At 45.7% G+C, this 22,343-nt stretch overlaps 1 protein-coding gene across 1 annotated transcript in view; it reads left to right on the top strand.

Moving 5' to 3' along the window:
• ADCY1 (adenylate cyclase 1) overlaps positions 1-22,343 on the top strand; it is a 143,889-nt gene that overhangs the window by 98,576 nt on the left and 22,970 nt on the right. The window contains exons 9-14 of the mRNA XM_025379994.1: positions 8,935-9,129; positions 9,232-9,329; positions 10,826-10,910; positions 16,177-16,266; positions 17,183-17,436; positions 17,745-17,871. Coding sequence (XP_025235779.1) covers positions 8,935-9,129; positions 9,232-9,329; positions 10,826-10,910; positions 16,177-16,266; positions 17,183-17,436; positions 17,745-17,871 — 849 coding nt within the window. The remainder of the gene's footprint in view (positions 1-8,934; positions 9,130-9,231; positions 9,330-10,825; positions 10,911-16,176; positions 16,267-17,182; positions 17,437-17,744; positions 17,872-22,343) is intronic.

Here is a 22,343-nt window from a genome sequence, read left to right as displayed (position 1 = left end):
TGTCTCCTCTAATGGGTACACCCAGAAGCCTCCCAGTTCGGTCTCTCTCTCTTTTTATTGAGTGCTGCTTTTGTTCTTCTCTTCTTAAATATTTAAGCTTGAATTAAAAAATAAAAGCAACATCCACACATGATACAAAAATTAAGTCCTCCAAGATGTTTGCCATTTTGTATTTCCTTCTAGAAAAACAATTTGGGTGTGCACCAGAGATTAATGCAAATAGTTTATCATTTTGTCGTCCATGCTCTTTTCACTAGGTGACAGACTTTAGAAATCTTGGAGTCATTTCTAAGTGGCTGGATGGCCTCCCGCTGCAGGAGGGAGGGAGGGATGTGACTTCAACACTGGCTTGTTGGTTGGTGGGGACTTTTATTTCTAGAAGTTGGTCTCATGTCTACTGGTGTCGTGAACATCCTTTTTTCACAAATGTCTCAGTAAATCTTACGAGGATAGCCTGGAGTATTTCTTTGTACTGGAATTGCTGGATTAAATAGTGTGTCTGTTTTAATTTCGGATAGCTGTTGCCAAATTCTTCTCTCTCAAGCACTTGCTGTGCTCGCTCCCACCACCGATGCACCTGAGCCTTGGTTTCCTCAATGGAGTCAGCTCTGTGTTTTAGCATGGTTTAAAAAATCACCGGTATGCTCAATGCTCAATGTCTTTTCTTCTCTGTGTCTGATCCACCTAGGGGCTCTCCTACCCTATCTCCTGGGCATTTTGTTTAAACATGGCTAGGAATTTTTTAAAAATATAACTTCTACCATATCTATCTGAATTTAATGAAGATAAAATTTCAGCTTATTTGGTCCACACATTTTGAAACTGATTGCAATAATGTTTTACTTAATTCTGTTGCATTTTTTTGATCTACAACAGTATGTTTTTCAAATCGTGATAATTTTGCTTTCTCTTTTTCATCCTATGTTAAATGATTGCAATAGGGTGGGCATTCTTTTTTGTTCTGGCTATAATAGTTAAATAGGGTTTTACTACTAATTGTGATGCTTTGGGTTAGGAGTAATAGTATATGGCTAATTATTTCAAGAAAGTGATCCCTTTGAGTTAGCTTTTGGATTTTTTCTTTTGATAAGTGGATGTTGAATTTTAGAAAATACTCTTGAGTAGGTATTAAGATGCTTAACCTGGTGGTTCCCCCTCTGACTGTTAATATGGTCAGTGATATCACTGCATCCTCCAGGATTCTTTTGGCATTGTAGGAGCCTCACCTTCCTGTCCATCCCTGTGGCCTTGGGCTCCTCCTGGTACACTTCCAGAGATGTGTGTATCATCTACTCACTGAAGGACAGCCACTTTCCTCTCAATGTGTTGGCCATTCTCGTGGCTGCCCATCACAGCCCAGGACTGTGATTTATGACTGTGGAGGACAGTCAGTAACCCAGGACATAGCAGGTGAGCTGACAGGCAGAAGATGCTGGGTGGTGACAGGGTTTGGAGGTGTGACTGACCTGAGGGTGGACCAGTGTCTGTCACTCCTGACTTGAGGGAGGATCCATGTCCATTAGCACCAATCGGAAAATGGACCTGTGTTCATCAGCCCCAACCACAGAGAGGATCTGTGTTCCTCAGTCCCTGATCTGAGGGAGAACTCGTGTCCATCAGCCCCTGACCTGAGAGTGGACCTGGATCCATCGTTCCCTGACCTGAGGGTGGACCTGTGTCCATCATTCCCTGATCTCAAGGTAGACCTGTGTCCATCATTTTCTCACCTGAGGGTGGACCTTTGTCCATCGGCCCTGACCACAGGGAGGATCTGTGTCCCTCAGTCCCTGACTTGAGGGTGAACCTGTGTCCTTCAGTCCCTGACCTGAGGGTGAACTTGTGTGGATCTGCCCCAACTGGAGGGTGGACCCATGTCCATCCGCCCCGACTTAAGGCTGGACATGTGTCCATCAGCCCTGACCTCAAGGTGGATCTGTGTCCATCAACCTTTCACGTGAACTCTCAGAACTATCAGACCAGGGAGCACTTGATACTGACCATTGGTCTTCTGAACAAGCCCAACCTCAGGTAAATAACCAGTGACTGGCAGGAGACTCAAGTCAAGGTCTGCTTGTCTGGGGTTGTAGCCTGAATGGGTAATGAAAAAGCTACGGGGTGCAGCAGAGATTTGCACTGGCAAGGACTCTGAGCATGGTTTCCTCATTATCTCCAGCTTCAGGACAAAGTTTCCCCTTGAGTATGGAGGTTTTTACCTGGAATCATCCCTCTCAATGGAATCATACAGTATGTGATCTCTGAAGTTAGCTTTTTCTTCATCCAGCATTATGGCCTTGGGATCCATCCAAGTTGTGTGTGTTAATAGTGCCTTCCTTTCATTGCTAAATAGTCCTTTGTGGTATGGATAGACCACTGTTTGTTCAGCCATTTGCTTGTTGAAGGACATTTCTGTTTCCAGTATTTAACTTTCACAAATAAAGGTGCCATAAACATTGCTGTGCGAAATTTTGTGTGCACATACATGTTAACTCTTCTAGGATAGATGCCCAGATGTGTGATTGATGGGTCATGTTTAGATTTTTTTTTCATAAACTGCCGAACTGTTTTCCAGAGTGTCTATTTTATATCCGCATTCTCAGTGTATGAAGGATCCAGTTTCTCTGCATCCTCACCAGCATTTGGTGTTCTCTCTCTCTCTCTCTCTCTCTTAAATATAGCTATTCTAATAAGTATGTTGTGATACTTCACTGTGATTTTATTTTTGCATTTCACTGATGGCTAAGGATGTTGAACATCTTTTCATGTGCTCATTTTTTATCCATATGTTCTCTTGCCTTTTGGTGAACTGTCTCTTCATGTCTTTTGTCTGCTTTCTAATTGGATTATTTGATTTTTTTTGTGCTGTTCATTTTCGAGAGTTCATGGTATATTCTAGAAATGATTCTTTTGTTAGAGATGTGGTTTGCAATTATTTTCTCCCAGTCTGTAGCTTGTCTTTTCATAGAACAGATGTTTTCAGTTTTGAAGATAACCAATGTATTGATTTTTCTCTTTTATGATTCATGTTTTTGCTGTCATATCTAAAAACCTTTTACATAGCCCAAGTCCCCAAATTTTGACATACATTTTACTCTAAGAATCTTACAGTTTTACATTTAATAGTTAAATCTATGATCCATTTTGAGTTCATTTTTCATAAGGTGTAAGTTTCACTTATTTTTTAGATTTTATTTTTGCTTATGGATATCTGGTTGCTCCAGCACCATTTGCTGAGAAGCTATCCCTCCTTCATTGAATTGCTTTTGAACTTTTGTCAAAAGTCAGTTGGCCACACTTATGTGAGGCTATTTCTGGGTTCTCTATTCTGTTCCATTTATCTATTTATCTGTCTGTCTGCCAACACCATACTGTCTTGATTAATGTAGTTGTATAAGTCTTAAAATCAGGTACAGTGATTCTTCTTACTTTATTGTTTTAAAGAAAAGTGGGCTATTCTAGTCCCTTTTCCTTTCTGTTTGCATGAATGTGGTATGCCTCTTCATTTGTTCAGATTTTCTTTGATTCCTTTCATCAGCATTGTGAGGTGTTCAGCATACGAGACCTCGCCATGTTTTGTTAGATTTACATCTTGTATTTTATTTTTCTCAGTGGTTATAAATGATACTACATTTTAATGTTGGTCTTCCTTTTTACATCACTAGTATAAAGAAATACCATTTTTTTAATGTTTATCTTTTATACTGTCACCTTGTGGAACTCACTAATTTGTTCTAGGAGATTTATATATATATATATGTGTGTGTGTGTGTGTGTATATATATGTATGTGTATGTATATATATATATTCCTTGGGATTTTCCATGTAGATCATTATGTCATCTGAAACTAGAGACAATTTTCTTTCTTTCCCATCTGTATGCCGTTTACTTCCTTTGCCTTATTGCACTGACTGGGGTTTTTAGCACTATGTTGAATAGAAGTGAGAACCAACATCATGTACTTTATCCAGATCATAGAAGGAATGCGTTCTGTCTTTCATGATTAAGTATGATGTTAGCTACAGGCATTTTGTAGATGTTCTTAATCAAGTTGGAGAAGTTCCCCCTCAATTCCTAGTTTTCTGATAATTTTTATCATGAATGGGTATTGAATTTTGTCAAATGATTTTTCTGTATCAATTGACTTTCCTCTTTAACCAGTTCATCTGGTGGTTACATTGATGTTCAAGTATTTAACTAGCCTTTCATCCCTATAATTGTTTATTATATAAAATTCTAATTATATATTGCTGAATTTTATTTGCTAATATTTTGTTAGATTGTTTTATATCTACATCCATGAGGGATATTGGCCTGTAGTTTCCTCTTTTGTACTATCTTAGTTTTCTCTTTTGTACTATCTTTGTCTAGTGTTGGTATCAGGGTAATACTGACTTTATAAAGTGACTTGGGAAGTGTTGCTTCCTCTTCTATTTTCTGGAAGAGATTGGTTAAAACTGGTGCTAATTCTTTAAACATTTGCTAGAATTTGTCAGTGAAACCATCTGGGCATGGAGGTTACTTCTTCAGGAATTTTTAAATTATAAAGTCAATTTCTTTAGAAATTATAGGATTTTTCAATTTACCCTTTATGTTGGATAGGTTGTGGTAGTTGTGTTTCAAAGAATAGTTCATTTGATCTAAGTTGTCAAATTTATGTGTGTAGAGTTGTTTCTAATATTCCTTCATTAACCTTTTGATGCCTGCACAGTATGTAGTAAAATTTCATTTTATTTCTAAATTTGTTAGTGTCTTTTCACTCCTATTTTTCAGGCTTGCAGTGATTTGCCAACTTTATGGATATTTTCAAAGAACCAGCTTTTGGTTTCATTGATTTTCTCTATTTTTTTTTTTGTTTGTTTTCTTTTTATTGAATTCTTCTCTTTGTTATTTCCTTTCTACTGTTAGCTTTGAGTCTATTTTGCATTTCTTTTTCTAGTTTGTTAACATGGCAATTAAATTATTGATTTGAGACTTTTTCTATTTTCTTATATAGGTATTTAGTACTATTAATTAGCTTTCAGCACTGCTTTAGCTGCATCCCGTAGATTTTGGCGTATGTTCATTCAGATGAGTGTGTGTGTGTGTGTGTGTGTGTGTGTGTGTATATATGTATGTATTTTTTTTCCTTGAGACTTCCCCTTTGACCTATGGCTTATTTAGAAATGCTTGGAAATTTTCCTGTTATCTAACTCACTAGTTTTAGTTTGACTCTGTTTTGGTCTGAGAGTACATGATGTGTATGATTTCAATTGTTTTAAATTTGTTGAGTTTTGTTTTATGGCTAAGGTCTCTTAATACATACTCTTGGGTACCTGAAAAGAATGTATTCTGCCATTGTTGCATGGAATATTTTATAAATGCCAATTAGATCATGTTGTTTGATGATGTCTTAGCTTATTTTATGTCTAGTTGTCCTACTGATTGTTCAAGAGAGATGTTGACATCTCCAACTGTAATTGAGAATTTGTTTATTTCTCCTTAAATTCTCTCTCTTTTTTTTTTTTTTTTTTTTTTGAGACGGAATCTCTGTCTGTCACCCAGGCTGGAATGCAGTGGCGTGATCTCAGCTCACTGCAACCTCTGCCTCCTGGGTTCGAGCAATTCTCTGCCTCAGCCTCTCGAGTAGCTGGGATTACAGGCGCCCTCCACCATGCCCAGCTAATTTTTGTATTTTTAGTAGAGGCGGAGTTTCACCATTTTGGCCAGGCTGGTCTTGAACTCCTAACCTTGTGATCCACCTGCCTTGGCCTCCCAAAGTGCTGGGATTACAGGCGTGAGCCACCGCGCCTAGCTCTTTCTCCTTAAATTCTATCAGTTTTGGCTTTGTGTGATTGAAATTTCTATTGTTTTATGCATACACATTTAGGACTTCTATGTCTTCCTTTTACATTGACTCTTTAATCAGTTTGTAATGTCTCTCTCTATCCCTGGTAAATATTTTTTGCTCTGATATCTACTTTTTCTGTTACCACTACAGCCACTCCTACTTTCTTTAAAGTTTGCACGATGTATAATTTCTATTCTATTAATTTCAACCTACATATATTGCTATATTTGAAGTGAGTTTCTTTAGACAGCATATATTTGGATCATATTTGTTAAATTATTTAGTACAGCCTCTTTTAATTGGTATATTTAGAATATCTACACTTAATGCAATTATTGATACGTTATTGGTAAGTCTGCTGTTTAACTTATTTTTTGTTTTCTGTTTGTTCCTTCTGTTTTTATTTGTTTTTTTTTCCTATGTTGCTGTGGTTTATGTGAGCAATTTTTAGAATTCCATTTTGATTTATATATAGTGTGTCTTGTTGCGTACAATTTTTTGTAGTTTATCTAGATATATATCATTTTTACATAGTATTACAGCCTACTGATGTCAACATTTTAACAAGTTTAGTGTAGAAACCTTACCTCTCTTTAAGTCCCTTTATCCTTCCCCATTTATAACATAAATGTCATAAATATTTCCTCTATATATATCAGACAACTTATAATCTTTAGTTCCACCAGAAAACATGTAGAAAATTCAAGAGAAGAAGGAAAGTATATTGCATTTACCCACATTTTTATCCTTTCTGTTATTTGTCTTCGTGATGTTTCAACATTCCTTCTTTTACTATTTTCTTTTTTTGTTTCAAGAATTTCTTTTTGCTATTCTTTAGGTTGATTATAAAGTCTTTCAACTTTCCTTTATCTAAAAATATTATAATTTTTTTTTCACTTCTGAAGTATAATTTTGCTAGATGTTGAATTCTGGGTTGACGGTTCTTGAGCACTTGACAAATGTTTTCCCACTTTTTTCTGGCTTCCATGGTTTCTGAAGAAATGACACTATTATTCTAATTTCTTCCCCTCCCCCCAAAAAATCAGATATCAGTTTTCTCATGCTGCTTTCAAGAATTTTCCTTTGTCTTTTGTTCTTGGAAGTTAATTATGATGTGTGTTGGCATCTGTTTCTTTGAGTTTGCCCTGTTTGAGATTTTCTCACTTCAATCTATAGATTTATATCTTTTGCCAAACTTGGGACATTTTCTGCTATTATTTCTTCTAATATTTGTTCAGTCTCATACCCTTTTTCTTCCTTCTGGGACCCTGATGACATGAATGAATGTTAAATCTTCCATTTTAGTTCCACAGTTCCAAAGGCTCGGTTTTTTTTTTTTGGTTTTTTTTTAAAGTCTGGTTTCTTTTCATTGTTCAGATTGGATAATTTCTGTGGCTCTGTCTTCTAGGTCAGGAATTCTTTACTCTGTGCACTTCAGTCTGCAGTTCAGCTCATCCATTGGATTTTAAATTTTGATTATTGTATTTTTCAGGTCTGTAATTTTTATCTGTTCTTTCTTATACTTTCTTTTATTCTGAGACTTTCTATAATTTGTTTCAGGTGTGTCCATAATTACTTATTGAAGCATTTTTATAATGACTGCTTTAAAATTCTTGTCAGATAATTTTAACAGCTCTGTCATCTTGAAGTTAGTATCTGTTGATTGTCTTTCTCATTCAAGTTGACATTTTTTAAAGTTTGATATTGTGAATTTTTTTTTTTCATATCCTAGACATTTGGGTATTATGTTGTGATACTCTGAACCCTATTGAAATCTCTTCAGACTTTACAGCATTGGGGCAGTGCAGGTGGAATTCCAGGTTTCCTACTCATCCTCCATGACAGCCTGGCATTTGGCACCAAGGTGACACCTGGCACCTTGTTACTGTTGAGTAGATATGAATGTTCAGATTCCTTGTTCGGCCTCCACTGACAATGCAGGTGGGAGCTCATTACCACTCAGTGGAGATGAACCTATTCAAGTTTCTCTGGCACTATGTCAGTGGGGCCTTGGGTGTGCCTCCTCACAGCCTAATAAAGATCAAAGTCGCGGCTCCCCACATGGTCTTTGCTGGCCTGGGTGGAGCTGGGGCCACAGATTTTTTTTTTTTTTTTTAATGGTCTTTGGCTACAATAGGGTGGTATTGTCTAAAAGTTTTCTGTTTTGCTAGGTTGTCTTTTTTTTTTTTGGCTGGAAAGAACAGGCTTTTGTGTAGGGGGCACTTTAAAAAAGTTTTTGGATGCCGGCTTCTCTGGTTTCTAGTCTGGGATAAATAAGGCAGAAAGAAACCCCAAGAGACACCACCTGCCCCACACTGTTTTCCTTTGAGTTGCAAGGTTCCTGAGATCACCCTCTTCTTTCCACCTTTCACAGTCTATGTGTTTATTTTATATGTATTGTCAGTGTTTTTACCACTCAGTAGGAATAAAAACAAGTATGTTCATTTTATCTTTTCTGGAACCGCATGGCAGCCCGTTTTAATATTCTTATTTTCTTCTCAAGTGTGTTAAGTACCAGAGGTTCTGTTTATGAAGCACTGATAGTGAGCTGATGGCAAGTGGTTTTAAATTAGACTCTATTTTCCTTTTGGCAAATGGGTGCTTTCTTGTATCCTTCATGTGACATGTGGAAGCTGTGGAGGAGAGGCTCACTCTCTGTTCCCATCAGCCCTGGCCAGAGTGAGAGATTGGTGAAGCCACTCCTTTTGCCACCGTTTCTCTCTCTTAGAAGGAGGGGGTTGGACTCCTGCTCTTGTAACTCTGGGGCATCTCTTTCTGCACGTGTTGGGGTTTTATGAGTTTAGGAACCTGCTCTTACTGAGTGCTGTTCTCCGCACTGCACACGTGTTTAATCACGTAATCCTTGCTGCCATGCCATCACTCAGGGGCCATAAAACCCCCATTACAGGTGTGGGAACCCCAACACTGGCTGCTGAGATGACTTACCTGCCATCTCACCACCAGCAGGGCAGAGCCATGATTATTAAATGTCAGATTCCCAAACCCGACCCCACCCTGCAGCAGATCAGGCTGGAGGGAGAGTACAGGTGCTTTTCTTCAGTAAGTGGAGAATTTGATGATATTCCTTTATTTCCATGATGGCTGCAGCGGAGGGCATTGAGAACAGCCTCAGAAAAACTCAGAAACCGCTCATCTTTTTCTACCAACGTTGTCTACACCACCCCGGGCACTCGTGTCAACAGGTACATCAGCCGCCTCTTAGAAGCCCGCCAGACAGAGCTGGAGATGGCAGACCTGAACTTCTTTACCCTGAAGTACAAACATGTCGAACGGGAGCAAAAGGTAAGCAACTCTGGTTTTCGGCTCCACTGGTGCTACTTGCGAAGGCGCTGCGTGGCTGGAGGAAGCCTTCAGCCCTGATGGATTGACTTCTCTCTTACACAGTACCACCAGCTTCAGGACGAGTATTTCACCAGCGCTGTTGTCCTCACCCTCATCCTGGCTGCCTTATTTGGCCTTGTCTACCTTCTAATATTCCCACAGTGAGTATTTCTGTCAACAAGGTGAGGAACTCAACAAGAAGTCCTGGTTTCTGGGGTTCGTGATTGTATTTCTGTTATGTGCTCAAGCTTCGTCTCCCACGGTTACTGTCCCAATGTGCTCAACATTTCGGGGAAGACATTAGCCAGCCATCATTTCCTCATTTTCTCGTGTCAGTAGTGTAACAAGCCTTGATGGCATATGGCATGGGACTGGCCACTTTCCATTTTAAATTCTGAGTTTACTTAATTTTAAGACACCACATAGTTTCATGTTTTTTCATCTATGCAACATACACCATTGCTGTAATAATAGCTTTTGGCTGGGTGTAGTGGCTCATGCCTGTAACCCCAGCACTTTGGGAGGCTGAAGCAGGAGGATTATTTGAGGCCAGTAGTTTGAGACCAGCCTGAGCAATATAGCAACACTCTATCTCTACAAAAAAAAAAAAAAAAAAAAATATTAGCCGGACATGGTAGCACTTGCTTGTAGTCCCAGCTACTCAGGAAGCAGAGGCAGGAGGATGCCTTGAACTCAGGAGTCTAAGGCTGCAGTGAGCTATGATCTCACCACTACACTCCAGCCTGGATGACATAGTGAGACCTTGTCTCTAAAAATAATAATAATAATAACAATAACTTTTGAGAAGAAACTGCACTGAATGAGCTCATTGGCTTCTAGATCTATGTTATTTTCAAAAACTTAAAATCAGGAAAAGTGGCCTCTTAAAAGGAAGAAAAACAATAATTTAAATAACATTTAAACATCATATAAGTCAATGTGAGTTTGGCAGCTTTTATTTGTTTTTTATGTTTTTGCAAGAAAGACACCACTAGGTGTGTACTTGCCACTTTACTTTCAGGCGTACTCATTTCTTAATAAAAGCTACCTACGGGAATACTACCTCCTCTGAGTTTGAAAGCGCATGGAGGCCACCCCACACCTGCGGAGGAGGAGGGAGCTCAGCCCTGGGTGCTCTGCATCCTGCCCAGCCCACAGACACTGAACTCAGCAGCCTGCCTCATGGGCCTATTTGGGATTTAAGCGTTTTCTAAAAACGTCCTTCCCAGACAAAGCCCAGCTAGAGAATAGCTCTGCAAAGTCGGGGAAACTCCTGTCTTTCCATCATGAGGAAAAAGGCTTCCAGAAAAGTTCTGTGATTCTCAGCCTAAGCTAGATCTCTGCGGTGGGGGTAGGAGAAGTGGGAGGTCAACTCAGGAGGGGCCCCCTTCTCACTCAGGAACCCCAGATGCCCTTTCCTAAAAAAGAGAACCAGCCATGTCAGTCCCCAGAGACCCGAGTGGCAGGCCCTCTCCTAAAAAAGAGAACCAGCTGTGTCAGTCCCCAAAGACCTGAGTGGCAGGCATCCAGGTTAACGATGCTGCTTCCTCCTGAGGGCACAGGGGATGTGGAGGGAGGGGCCAATTCTCAGCCATCTCTTGGGTCCACCTCTCCTGATCCCCACGTATCAGTGACCCTCATGTTTTCTGTCCCCCAGGAGTGTGGCCGTCCTGCTCCTGCTAGTATTCTGCATCTGCTTCCTGGTGGCCTGTGTCCTGTACCTGCACATCACCCGGGTCCAGGTATGTGAGTGGCCCGTGTCCTCTACCTGCACTTCACCTGGTTCAGGTATGTGGGTGGCCTGTGTCCTGTACCTGCACATCACCCGGGTCCAGGTATGTGAGTGGCCCGTGTCCTCTACCTGCATATCACTTGGTTCAGGTATGTGTGTGGCCTGTGTCCTGTACCTACATATCACTTGATCAGGTATGTGGGTGTCCTGTGTCCTGTACCTGCATATCACCTGGTTCAGGTATGTGGGTGGCCTCTGCCTGCCCACTGGGTGGGATGGGGTGGAATGGGGTGGGATGGCGGAGGCAGTTCTGTTCCCTTATCTACCTCGACAGGAAGAAAGAGTCTGCTCACATAGCAGATGCTCATGAAGACCCAGTTCTGCACTGGGCACATGCACTCCTCTGGGAGTATGCCCGGCGGGCACAATAGACTGGTGATTGGTACTGATTAAACAAATGAGCACAAGATACCGATCCTGTTCTGGAATGGAGAGTCTAGCAGCAGGACAGAAGAGGGATGTTTATTCTGCGTTTATGTCACAGACTTTGGAGAGGGGTGACATTTTCCAGGAACATTGTGCTATCTGGGCCCTGATGCCTCATCTGCTTTGTCCTGTGGGCTTTTGCAGGAAAGACCTGAGCTCTGTGGCCTTGTACTATCTGTGGCTCACTTGGGAGGACTCTGTAGTTCCTAAGCCTTCATTCCTTCGTCACATTTCCCACCTTCATTTCTAAACGGCTCGTTTCCCTCAGCCGACCCCGGGGTATCACTTCTGGGAGACCCAGTGTTATTTTTGCATAACTATTGAAAACAGCAACTTTTTTAAAAGATTAAATATAGTTTCATTTATTTAACTTTGTCATTATTCGTAGGTACTATCTTGAGTTTTTAAATTTAAAAAATGCTAACTATTAAAACTTCATTCCTGTTTCCTCGACTTTTATAGATTAAGTGACATTTGGTTTGGCAAATTTTAAAATTTACCACTTCAGGTAAGATTGCTGTTTTTCATGTAATTTCAAGTGAATGCAGGACAGATGGATGACAGTTTTTAAAGCCTATTCCTTTGTCCTCAATGGTGGGAACCAGTGTGCCTACCCGATGGTGTACAAATAGTGTAAGATATGCAGAAAATGTGAAAAGCCACTGGGCAAGAAGAGCAACCACAAAGCAGAAGCCAAGGAATGCACCGGCCTGGAAAGCTCTGGCCAGAGGTCCCAGCCCAGGAATACTGGTTCTTGTGAGTGGACGTACACTGCTTTCTGTGACTCCACGAGAGCCTCGCAAGCCAGGTGGTGAGACGGGTCAGCCCCTTTCCCCCATGTGAGGAAAGCAGGCTCAGGCAGGCTAAGGGATGTGCTCATGAAAACAGGAAGCAAAATCTGCACCCAATCTGTCCATAAAAATAATATTCAAATTTAGAAACCCCTTGGTTCTAAAAAACACATGATCTGTGGAAGTGGGGCACTGAGACATCATCTCCCTTTTGTTAATAAGGGAGCTGCCCTCATGGCTGGGAACTTTGGCCAGAATACTTCCAGGTGCCGACATTAAAAGAGGCTAGCCTGCAGTTATCCCATGAAGCTTCTTCTGTATTCCAGTGTTTTGTTCTCTTGGTGGACTCTGCCCTGGATGCCACTAGCTCCTTTCCTTCTGAATATTCACTCTCCCTTCTCACCCTCTTCTGTGAGTGAGCATAGAGCATTTTTTTCCTAAGTATGCGGTTTGGAAGTGCCAGGCTCGAAAAGCAGTGGGGGTCCAGCTTTCCTGGGAGCGCCATCAGTGGTGCTTACAGCTGATGTGGAGGAAGCAGAGCGGAGACTGAGCACCCAGACTTGTCAGCTAGGACAGGAGAGGGGATTCAGCTCACAGCCAGTGTGTACTGGGTCAGGGTTTGATTGAATCACAAGTGTTTAGGCTCCTCTTCACAGGGTCTGCACTGGGCTCTGAGCATCCCTGCTGACCCTAGGCCGGGGAAGAGGCCTGTGCGAATGGCTGTGAGGATGGAGGTGAGGGAGGTTTGCAGAATGCCAGCAGTGGGTAGGTCAGGGCCACCCAGCAGAAGGCCATTGTGGCCTGAGTGGATGTGGCGGGTCATGCAGACAGAGTTAGTTCCAGAACACATCCCCAAGAAGGCTGAGTAGAAATGTTTCCCTCCCTGACATTGACAGTGTCCAGAGCCAGGGTGCCCAGGGCAGTGTGGCAGCTCCATGGCCCCTTGGGATCTTCACCCCTGTCTGGCTTCCCCATCCCCATCCGTCGGGGGTGTGCCAACTCCAGGCTTGGGCTCCAGTTCTCTGGGCCCAGGGTTGCCCTCTGTGAAATGGCGGTGATGATGGCCCCCACCTCACTGGCTTGACATGAGGAGTCAGTGAGCTCATTTGTACAGTCTGTGGAGCAGGGCCTGGCAAGCACACGCTCAGTTGGTGTGTTCTGAAGTCAGATGAGACAGAGAAGGCTGAGTGGGGGTGGGGCAGTGGGTGGAGTTCATCCTGGGAATCAGGGTGGGGAGGTGCCTAATCCTGTCCGTCTTAACAGTGGGGAGGGCATGCAGAGTCCGTCTTTGTCATCTGTGGAGGGCGGCAGAGTTGACCCAAGGGTCCTGCTGAGAGTTGAAAGGGAATACCTGGGGCAGGATGTGGACTTTTTCTGTCCAGGTTGCAGGCTGAGAACATCAGGAGCGGGCAGAGGAGAGGAGGAAGCCTGGGAGGTGCACACTGGCTGGACCCCGGGTGCTGCAGGTGGGGCAGGCTGAGGTCAAGGCGTCAGGCACATTCAGAGGCCCTTGGCAGGACCCTGCGGATGTGGGCACGATGTGGTCCACAAGGTGGCTGGGTGTGCCTCGGATAAGCTGCTCCCACTCCTCCCACCCTGGCCTGGTGCTCACGGACCTATATTTAAGCCCTGTTTTCCAGACCTGCATTTAAGCCCTGTTTTCCTTATCCTCCTTCTTGTCTTCCTAGAGCTCTAAGGGAGGCGGATGGGACAGGCTCAGGAGCATGTTGCGTGCACCCAGGCTGGCTAGGGTAGAGGCCACATCCCATCATAGGTCCCCAAGCCAAGGTGTGGAAGGTGGGAGGTGGTGGAAGGAAGATTTCCTCCAGTTATGATACTTGAGTTAAACTAGATGGCTTTGAAGAAAAGAGAGAACCTTGGCAGAGATCCTTAAGTTGGGGGGAAGGGAGCCTCGCCGCACAGAGGGGAGTGTAGCACCACCAGAGACAGCCCAAGGGCTTCATTCTAGCCCCTGTGAGTGCAGACAGTCAGGAAATGGTGCCTGCTTTTTCTCCCTCCCATCCTCAGGTGACATCATCTCCCGAAGTGCCACCATGGCCACTTTGTCCATAAGCCCATTGGGATGACAGGAGTGGCTGAGGAAATAGAGTGACTGGTGTCCACAGTAGGGGTCGTCCTATCCACTGGATTCGAATTCTCCCCTGCTGAGGTCACCCTTTCGTGAACGTTCACATGGGACAAAGTATCTTAACATTTTTCACCCACTCGGAGAGGTTTATCTACATACTTTTTCCCCAGACCCCCTTGTCACTAATTTTCCAACCATGTCTTTCCCAACTCCCTGACCATCCAACCAAACCGTTGTCCACAGCTCATGAGTCAGTATATGACTGTACATCTCACCATTTCTCCTTGGAAGCAAAGTGCCCACCCAGGAGAACTGCCCAAAGTTCTGCCCACTGGGAGGATTTCCCTTCACCATTATCCCTCAGGGCTGTGTCACATGGGCTGAAGTGTTGCAGCTGCCACAAGGCCTGAGCTTCTCTTACTCTGTCACCTAATCAGAGGGAGCTCCCCATGAGGCCGTAGGTGCAGGCTGGGAGAGAGAAGGCAGGGTAGCAGGACTGGGGACTATGGTCATTGGGGCCACTTTGTCATGTCACTTGTGCCTTAAGGGTCTGCTCAGAGCTGATCATATATATTAGCACTTTCATTGGATGATGGAGGGCTGCTGTTCACACCTAGCTTTATGGCTGGGTGGGTCAGGTAACACCCAGTTCATGATGGGCAGCTCAGGTCATACGGTAACTTGGTGGCCCACAGGTAAGGGTTTAGGCTCTACTTAGGCCTAGCAGTAGGCCAAGAGCCTTTCTCAAAAGGAGAATAGTTACCTGCAAAAGATGGCAGGATCTTGCTCCAAAATCTTGTTCCCAGGCCTGTGGTATGGCTCCTGCATGGGGTCCTGCCAGTGGCTCTGGTGGCTTCCCTTAGAACATCAAGCTCACGCCAGGAGGAAGTGGGGGAAGCAGATGATGGGAGGCTGCAGTGGGGATCAAGGACTTGCCCCCGCATCTTGCCCAGAGGCCAAGATGGGACCGGGAGGGAAGTGCAGTGAGCCATGGTCAGTAAAGTGTTTGAGCCTCACACCGCTGCAGAGCAGCAGTTCTTCTGAGATCAGCAGAGACCACCGTGTTGGTGAAATACCAACTTAGGAAACCTAGAACTGGATCCCAGATCCATAACCCACCAGTTGGGTGAGTTGGGACACACTGCCCTGTCCTTTTCCATAGAAGAAGTGATACTGGACTGGGTGGCAGTTGTGCCATCTTTTTCTCAACTGTAGAGCGGAGATAGTAATGATCTGACTTCATGTGGGGGTTAAGGGAATAACCGTGTAGCCCGCGAAGGGCACCCCAGCTAGTCGGGGACTCTAGCAGGGTGAGTTGTTTTCTGTAAGGCGCCTGTGGGTGTTAATTTTAGTTTATATTTATACTTTCAGAAGTGTTAAGTGTAAAAAGGACTTCTTACTTTTCTCCATGAAATCACTTTTTGACGATTTCAAAATGTCTTTATAATAAATACATTTAAAATAAAATTTCTAGTAACTTAAGAACTCTATAAAACCTATGTGAGCAAAATAATAAAATTTATTTAGAGCATATCAAAGAAGATGCAAATGAATGGAAATTTGTACCATTTCTGAAATGGAAGAATTCAGTATAATGAAAATACCAAGTTAATCTATCCAGTTAACTTCAGTGCCAATCAAAGTTACAATGCGGGTGGAAGGAAGGGAAGTATTATTCTTTGTAATTTGAAGACTTTGTAATTTAAAGACTTATTTTAACTTTGGCAAGCTTTTCACCTGGGAGAATAAACAAATGAAAACAGCCAAGAGACCTGTGAGGAGGGTGAATAACGGGTGTGGACCTAGCGGCTTGCAGGTCATCTGCACATTCCACTGTAGGAAGTATTAACTGTGCACGTGACTCACCTTGGTAATCAGAGGGTATTTTCTAATTAACATTTCTTATTCAGTGTTTTCCAGGGTGCCTGACGATTCAGATTCGCACTGTCCTGTGTATTTTCATAGTGGTCTTAATCTACTCAGTAGCCCAAGGATGTGTGGTGAGCATCTCCAGCTTGCAGCATGCACTGGTGTGGGAGAGGGCATGGCATGGAGGACCAGCCCAGAGGCCAGGACCCAGGGCTGCAGAGACAGGGAGTTCAGCAGAGACCTCTGGGAACAGGCGTGGGGCCCCGAAAGCGAGGGAACAAGAGACTTTACTTAGCAGAGGAAAATGGAAACTCTCCCTGGTGAAAGGAGCCTGGCTTCTTCATACAGTGCAGAGGACAGAAGCGGGGTGGAAAAACAGGACAGAGATGGGGCAGGAGGAACAGGATGGAGCTGGGCAGCAGTAACAGGATGAAGCTGGGCCAGGAGGAACAGGATGGAACTGGGGGTTGGAGTGAAAGGATTGAAATGGGCAGGAGTAACAGGATGGAGTTTGTAGTGGGAGTAACAGGATAGAAGTGGGGCAGGAGTAACAGGATAGAAGAAGGCAGGAGTAACAGGATGGAGCTGGAGGCAGGAGGAACAGTACAGAGCTGGGGGCAGGAAGAATAGGATAGAGCTGGGGGCATGATTAACAGGACAGAACTGGGGGCAGGAGGAACAGGATAGAGCTGGGGGCAGGAGGAACAGGACAGAGCTGGTGGCAGGAGGAACAGGATGGAGCTGGGGCAGGAGTAACAGGTTGGAACTGGGGGCAGGAGTAGCAGGTTGGAGGCGCTGGGCTGGGGAGCAGGCAGGGCTGATCCCACCTGGTCCTCCTTGGAGCCTCTTGCCTGCTCTGGCAACCAGTGGGGAGCCTTTAAGTGCTTTGAGTTGCCATGAGGTCTGCAGCTTGGTGTGGTGGCACTGGGGGTGGGTCTCAGAGCAAAACCTTGGGAGACCTGCTTGAAGAGGGACACCTGACCATGCTTAGAGGCTGCAGGTCCTCACCCGCCCTCTCTTAAGCCCCTGTGACCCCTCCCTTCCCAGGTGGGCTGCCTGCCCTGGGCCTGGAGCTCCAAGCCCAACAGTTCCCTGGTGGTCCTTTCATCCGGGGGCCAGCGCACAGCCCTGCCCACCCTGCCCTGCGAGTCTACGCACCATGCCCTGCTCTGCTGCCTGGTGGGCACCCTCCCGCTAGCCATATTTTTTCGGGTGTCCTCCTTGCCAAAAATGATCCTGCTGTCCGGGCTCACCACGTCCTACATCCTCGTACTGGAGCTCAGCGGATACACCAGGACTGGGTAAGTGTGTGGCTCCTAGAGAAAAAGGCCTAAGCAGAAGTGCTACTGAATCTGTGTGTATAGATATGCATTATAAGCTTCTGATTTCAGAACTAGTCAAGATGAATTGTATACAATTTTTTTAGTTTGGTGACGGTTTCTCTTCAACCCAAGTTCTAGCAAGTGACTCTTGGCCAGGGTAAATGCCAGCAAGCTGTTTTTGGGTGTCACCACCTGAGGGTCACTCTGAACGGTTCTTGGGTTTGGTGGCAGAGTCTTGCCCTGGAAGCTCGGCACTCACTTGGCTTTTCTTCCTCATCTTCCCCCAGGGGTGGTGCCGTCTCCGGGCGCAGCTATGAGCCAATTGTGGCCATCCTGCTCTTCTCCTGTGCGCTGGCCCTGCATGCCAGGCAGGTGGACATCAGGCTGAGGCTGGACTACCTCTGGGCCGCACAGGCAAGACCAGCCCTTTCTGCTTTCTGGCGGTGGGGGATTTGGAGGAGGAAGCAGCCTCCAGCAAGCATCTGGCGGGGGCTGCTGCAGACACCCACACACCGTATGGCCTTCGAAGGGCCCTCCTCAGCAGCGTGCAAGGCCAGGCACTGTCCGGGGATGGAGGAAAGCTGTGCTGGGGGGTGCAGGGAGTGAGAGCCATGCCCTGTGGGAAGACAGTTCAGAAGGTTGTGGGGTGCATGTGATGGAGACCTGCCTGATGGTCAGAGTGCGGCTGTTTCTCGAGGCAGTGAGTCCCGCTTCCCTGAACAGTGTGTGCAGTGGTGGTGCAGAGGGGCTCAGCCTCTGCAGGGCTGGGTGGTGGCAGCAGGTCTCATTGGGGTCATTGAGAAACACAAGAAAATGCCAAAACTCTCACCACCTACTCCAAATTTAGTAGGTCAGCAGGTGGGGGCTGGACGTCTATATTTTGACATGTACCCTGTGGGAAATTCTGACGCAAGAGGCATAAGCACCCCTCTTTGGGAGACTCCATGGAGTAGCAAACATGTGAACTGGCCTCAGGTCCCAAACATCTGGGTACCAGGCTGGAGAGGAGTAACGCTTTCCTGAAGTCAGTAGGTAGCTTTCTGTTTCGACATGATCCTGGCAGTGACTGCCAGATATTCACCTTGAGTTCCTGCCGCAGAGCCACAGCAGGGGCGTACCTGTGTCCACCCCATGGCCAGGGGCCAAGGCAGCGTGTGGGGGCTGGTGTGAGCATCTTCACACCAACTCCATACTCCACAGGCCTCCGGACAAGCATTCAGGACCAGGTTACCTGGGTTCAAATCCCATTTGTGGGATTTGCAAACTGTTTCACCTTGGGAAAATTGCTCCTCCTAGGTTTCCTCCCCTGAAAATCGAGAATGAAGGCTGATGAATATTAGCTTTAGCAAAAGATAGTCTTATTTTGACACCTTTAGAATAGCTCTTCACTGTTGGAGCTATTTCATCTCATTCAGTCTTCAGAACAGCACTGCCTAGGAGCTGGAATTACAGACAAGAAAGCAGGGGCCACTAAAGTAACATGCCAGAGTCTGGCAGCCAGAAGGTGGCTGAGCTGGGATCTAGCTGCCATCTGTGTGACCTTTGGGTAGGCTCTGAATCCATGGAGAGCACTGTGTCTGGGGCCAGGCAGGACAGGAGCATTTTCACCCTAGGCCTACTCTGCAGCCAGTACTGAAGGCAGGCACTGCCCAGAGTTGGGGTGCGGACACGAGACAGGCACAGCCCAGAGGGTGGCCAGGAGGAAGCGTGGCCAGGACCAGCTGAGGGCTCACTGTGGGAGCAGGACCAGGCTTGCTGCTGGAGTCGGGAAGCCTGTCAATTTCTTGTCTTTGTTCCTGAGGCTGACTGGGCATCAAGCCATGCAGTTAAGTGACCAAAACCCTGGTCAGCAGTAGCAGGGGTGACAAAGGTTGGGCCTGGCATCAGGTAGTCCTCGTCCTGAATTCCGGCAACTCCATGTAGGGTCTGTGTGACTTTAACCAGTGATAGGTCAAGCTGTCTTTCTGCTTCAGCAGTAAAATGGGGTGAGAACCCTAATCCAGGTGTGCAAGAAATAACTGAAATTCTCTTCCTGATGTCCTTGGCCACAGGCCTTGTGCGAAGTAGGTGCTTGGTGAGGCTGAGCAGCCCTTTGTCTGGCAGCCTGTTACTCTGTGGTGAGCCATTTTTTGGGGGATCTCTTTCTGGGAGGGAGGGTTAGAGTGGGGTGAAGGGTAGGCATGAGGAGCATCCGGAGGCAAGTTATCACTCATGAAAAAAATGAACACAGTTGTTTCCTCTAGTTTTATTCATCTGTAAAAGACAGAAGCATCTCAGTGGGTTTATGTCAGCATGACAGGGCAGGATGCATATTTAAAGTGATGGAAATTAGGTTGTTGATTTGAGGAAGCAAAAGAAAGAACATATACATACATCACACACACACACACACACACACACACACAGTCTGTATGTGTATCTATATACATGTGTTCACAAATGCTTGGTGAAAAACATGGCTTATTTTTTCCTTCACTGTATAATAGCTTTGTTGACATATATTTCACATAACACAATTCACTTGTTTAGTGAACAGTGGTTTTCAGTATACTCACAGTTCTGCAACCATTGCTATAATCAATATTATAATATTTTTATCTCTGTCAAAAGAAACCCATCCTCATCAGTTAACACTCCCCATTTCTCCTCAACCCCCAAACCCTAGGCAACTACCAGTCTACCCCGTCTGTGGATTTTCCCATTTCATTTATTCTTCAGCCTGTGTATTAAGTTAGTGCCTGTTCTGGGCAGAAGACATTCCTGTATCCTACTAGATGGAGCTCTGAGCTAGCCTTGCAGGTGGAGAAGACCCAGATTCCCGAGGGACTCATGATCTGGCGCTGTCTTCACTGCATACCTGAATTCCAGGTTCTGGAGTGGGCAGGGGTTGCTGAGAATCCTCGCCCTTTGACCCCTCCTGGGGAAGTGCTGCTGTGTGGTTGGCTCGCTGTCAGCAGGGCTGTCTGGATAGAACAGGCCCTAATTCCTGCTGTGGAGTGGGAGGGGACCCTGGTGGGGGCATAAATACATCTGCATTAAGCTGTTCTTGCACTGCTATAAAGGAATATCTGAGACTGGGTAATTTATAAAGAAAAGAGGTTTAATTGGCTCACAGTTCTACAGGCCGTACCAACAGGCACCAGCATCTGCTTGCCTTCTGGGAAGGCTTCAGGGAGCTTTTACTCATAGCAGAAGGCAAAGCATGAACATACATGTCACATGGTGAGAGCAGGAGCAAGGGGTTGTGGGGGAAGGTGCCACACACTTTAAAACAACCGGATCGTGCGAGAACTCTTGACTATCGTGAGGACAGCACCAAGCCATGAGGGATCTGCCTCCATGGCCCACACACCTCCCACCAGACCCCACCTCCAACACTAGGATTACATTTCAGCCTGATATTTGGCGGGACAGGTACCCAAATCGTATCAACATCTGAATCTGACTTATCACCAGAGGAATGCAGGCTGTGGCGGGAAGTGAGTCCTCACACCAGAAGGCCTGACTGCGGCCACAGTGGGTTTGTGAGGAAGCAAAGCCAGGCATACTGGAGAAGAGCCAGTGTTTCTCTGGGCCTTGTGCGATGCTTCAGATTCAGCTACGGGAGGATGAGGGATGGGGTTGAGGGGAAAGGGACAAAGAACATGGCAGAAAGAGGGAGTTCTTCAGCAAAAACTGTAAGAGGAGTCAGAGCCCAATCACAGGGGCCAGTACTCCCTCCAGGCCCCCTGTGGGCAGTAGAGCTGCAAAGGAAGGGCGATAGGCCCTGATCCCTGTCTCCAAAGGTGGTCTGACAGTGGAGTGTGACACAGAGCCCAGGAGGCAGGTGGGAGTCCTGTGACCCACAGGGGCCCTGAGGAAAGCAACTTGCATGGTCAGGGGTTGGCAGGAGGGCACCTCAGAAGTGGTCGTATAGAGTCTGGCTACAGTTGGCCATCAAGTGAGGGTGCAGAGTGGGTCTCCAGGGGGCTGTGCATGTATCACAGCCTGGGCTGACAGCAGAGGGCACACTCTAAGGGGGTGAGTTCAGGAGCCCTTATGATGCTTGGACTATTTGAAAGACAGGGGCAGGCACAGGAGTGCCCCAGGCTGATGTGGCACCTGGGGCAGCCACAGTGGGAATGGGCCCTAGAATCAGGGAAAAGGGAGGGCTGCCTGACAGGATTCACCACCTTCAGCCGAGAGACACAGCCAGTCCGCAGCAACCATGCCAAGAAGAACCGGGAATGCTCTTCTCCCTCGCTACTGGCCCCTGCTCCTGCTCCCCATTGGCCAAACCTGGCCGGAAGTAGGAGGCCCAGGACCCTGTTGGTAGAGTCCTTGGACTGGCCTCCCTGGGACAGAACCGGTGGGGAATGGACTGCAGATACAGCACATATTTGCCCTAGAAGGGAGATCTGGCCAGCTGCAGTTTGCTAAAGCCACACCAGGTAATGGGAAAAGAGCCTCTTTATGATGGGCTGTGTTGCTGAATTTGGTCTTAGTTTGGCTCCGGCTGGCTATCCAGGGTGATCCAGCTGGCTGGTCTGAGAGGATATGTTGACCCAGCCGTCAGCTGGCCTCTCGGGTTCAGATCTTTTAGTCGCAAAAACCTACTCAGAGCTTGAGAAGAATGGACTTGGGATGAGCTACAACGATTGGAATAGCCCGGGCCCATGAGATCTAGGGTTTCTAGGTTATTTACTAGGGTGCCTGATTGGCTCCTCTCTCAGACAGCAGAGTTGGGCCTTGGCTGTGACTCTTCCAGTTGAGGGATACTTCTGGGAGAGACATTTTCTCTCATCTGGGTTGACATGGCTTTTTCTTGGCTTTGATGTTCTTTTAAATGTTACTAAATGCAATATTTGACCCTGCCATGTTGTTCTCCATCCAGTGACACCCCCTAG

Source organism: Theropithecus gelada, chromosome 3 (assembly GCF_003255815.1).
Source record: "Theropithecus gelada isolate Dixy chromosome 3, Tgel_1.0, whole genome shotgun sequence".
Lineage (NCBI taxonomy): Eukaryota > Metazoa > Chordata > Mammalia > Primates > Cercopithecidae > Theropithecus > Theropithecus gelada.
This window is presented reverse-complemented; position numbering and strand designations above follow the sequence as displayed.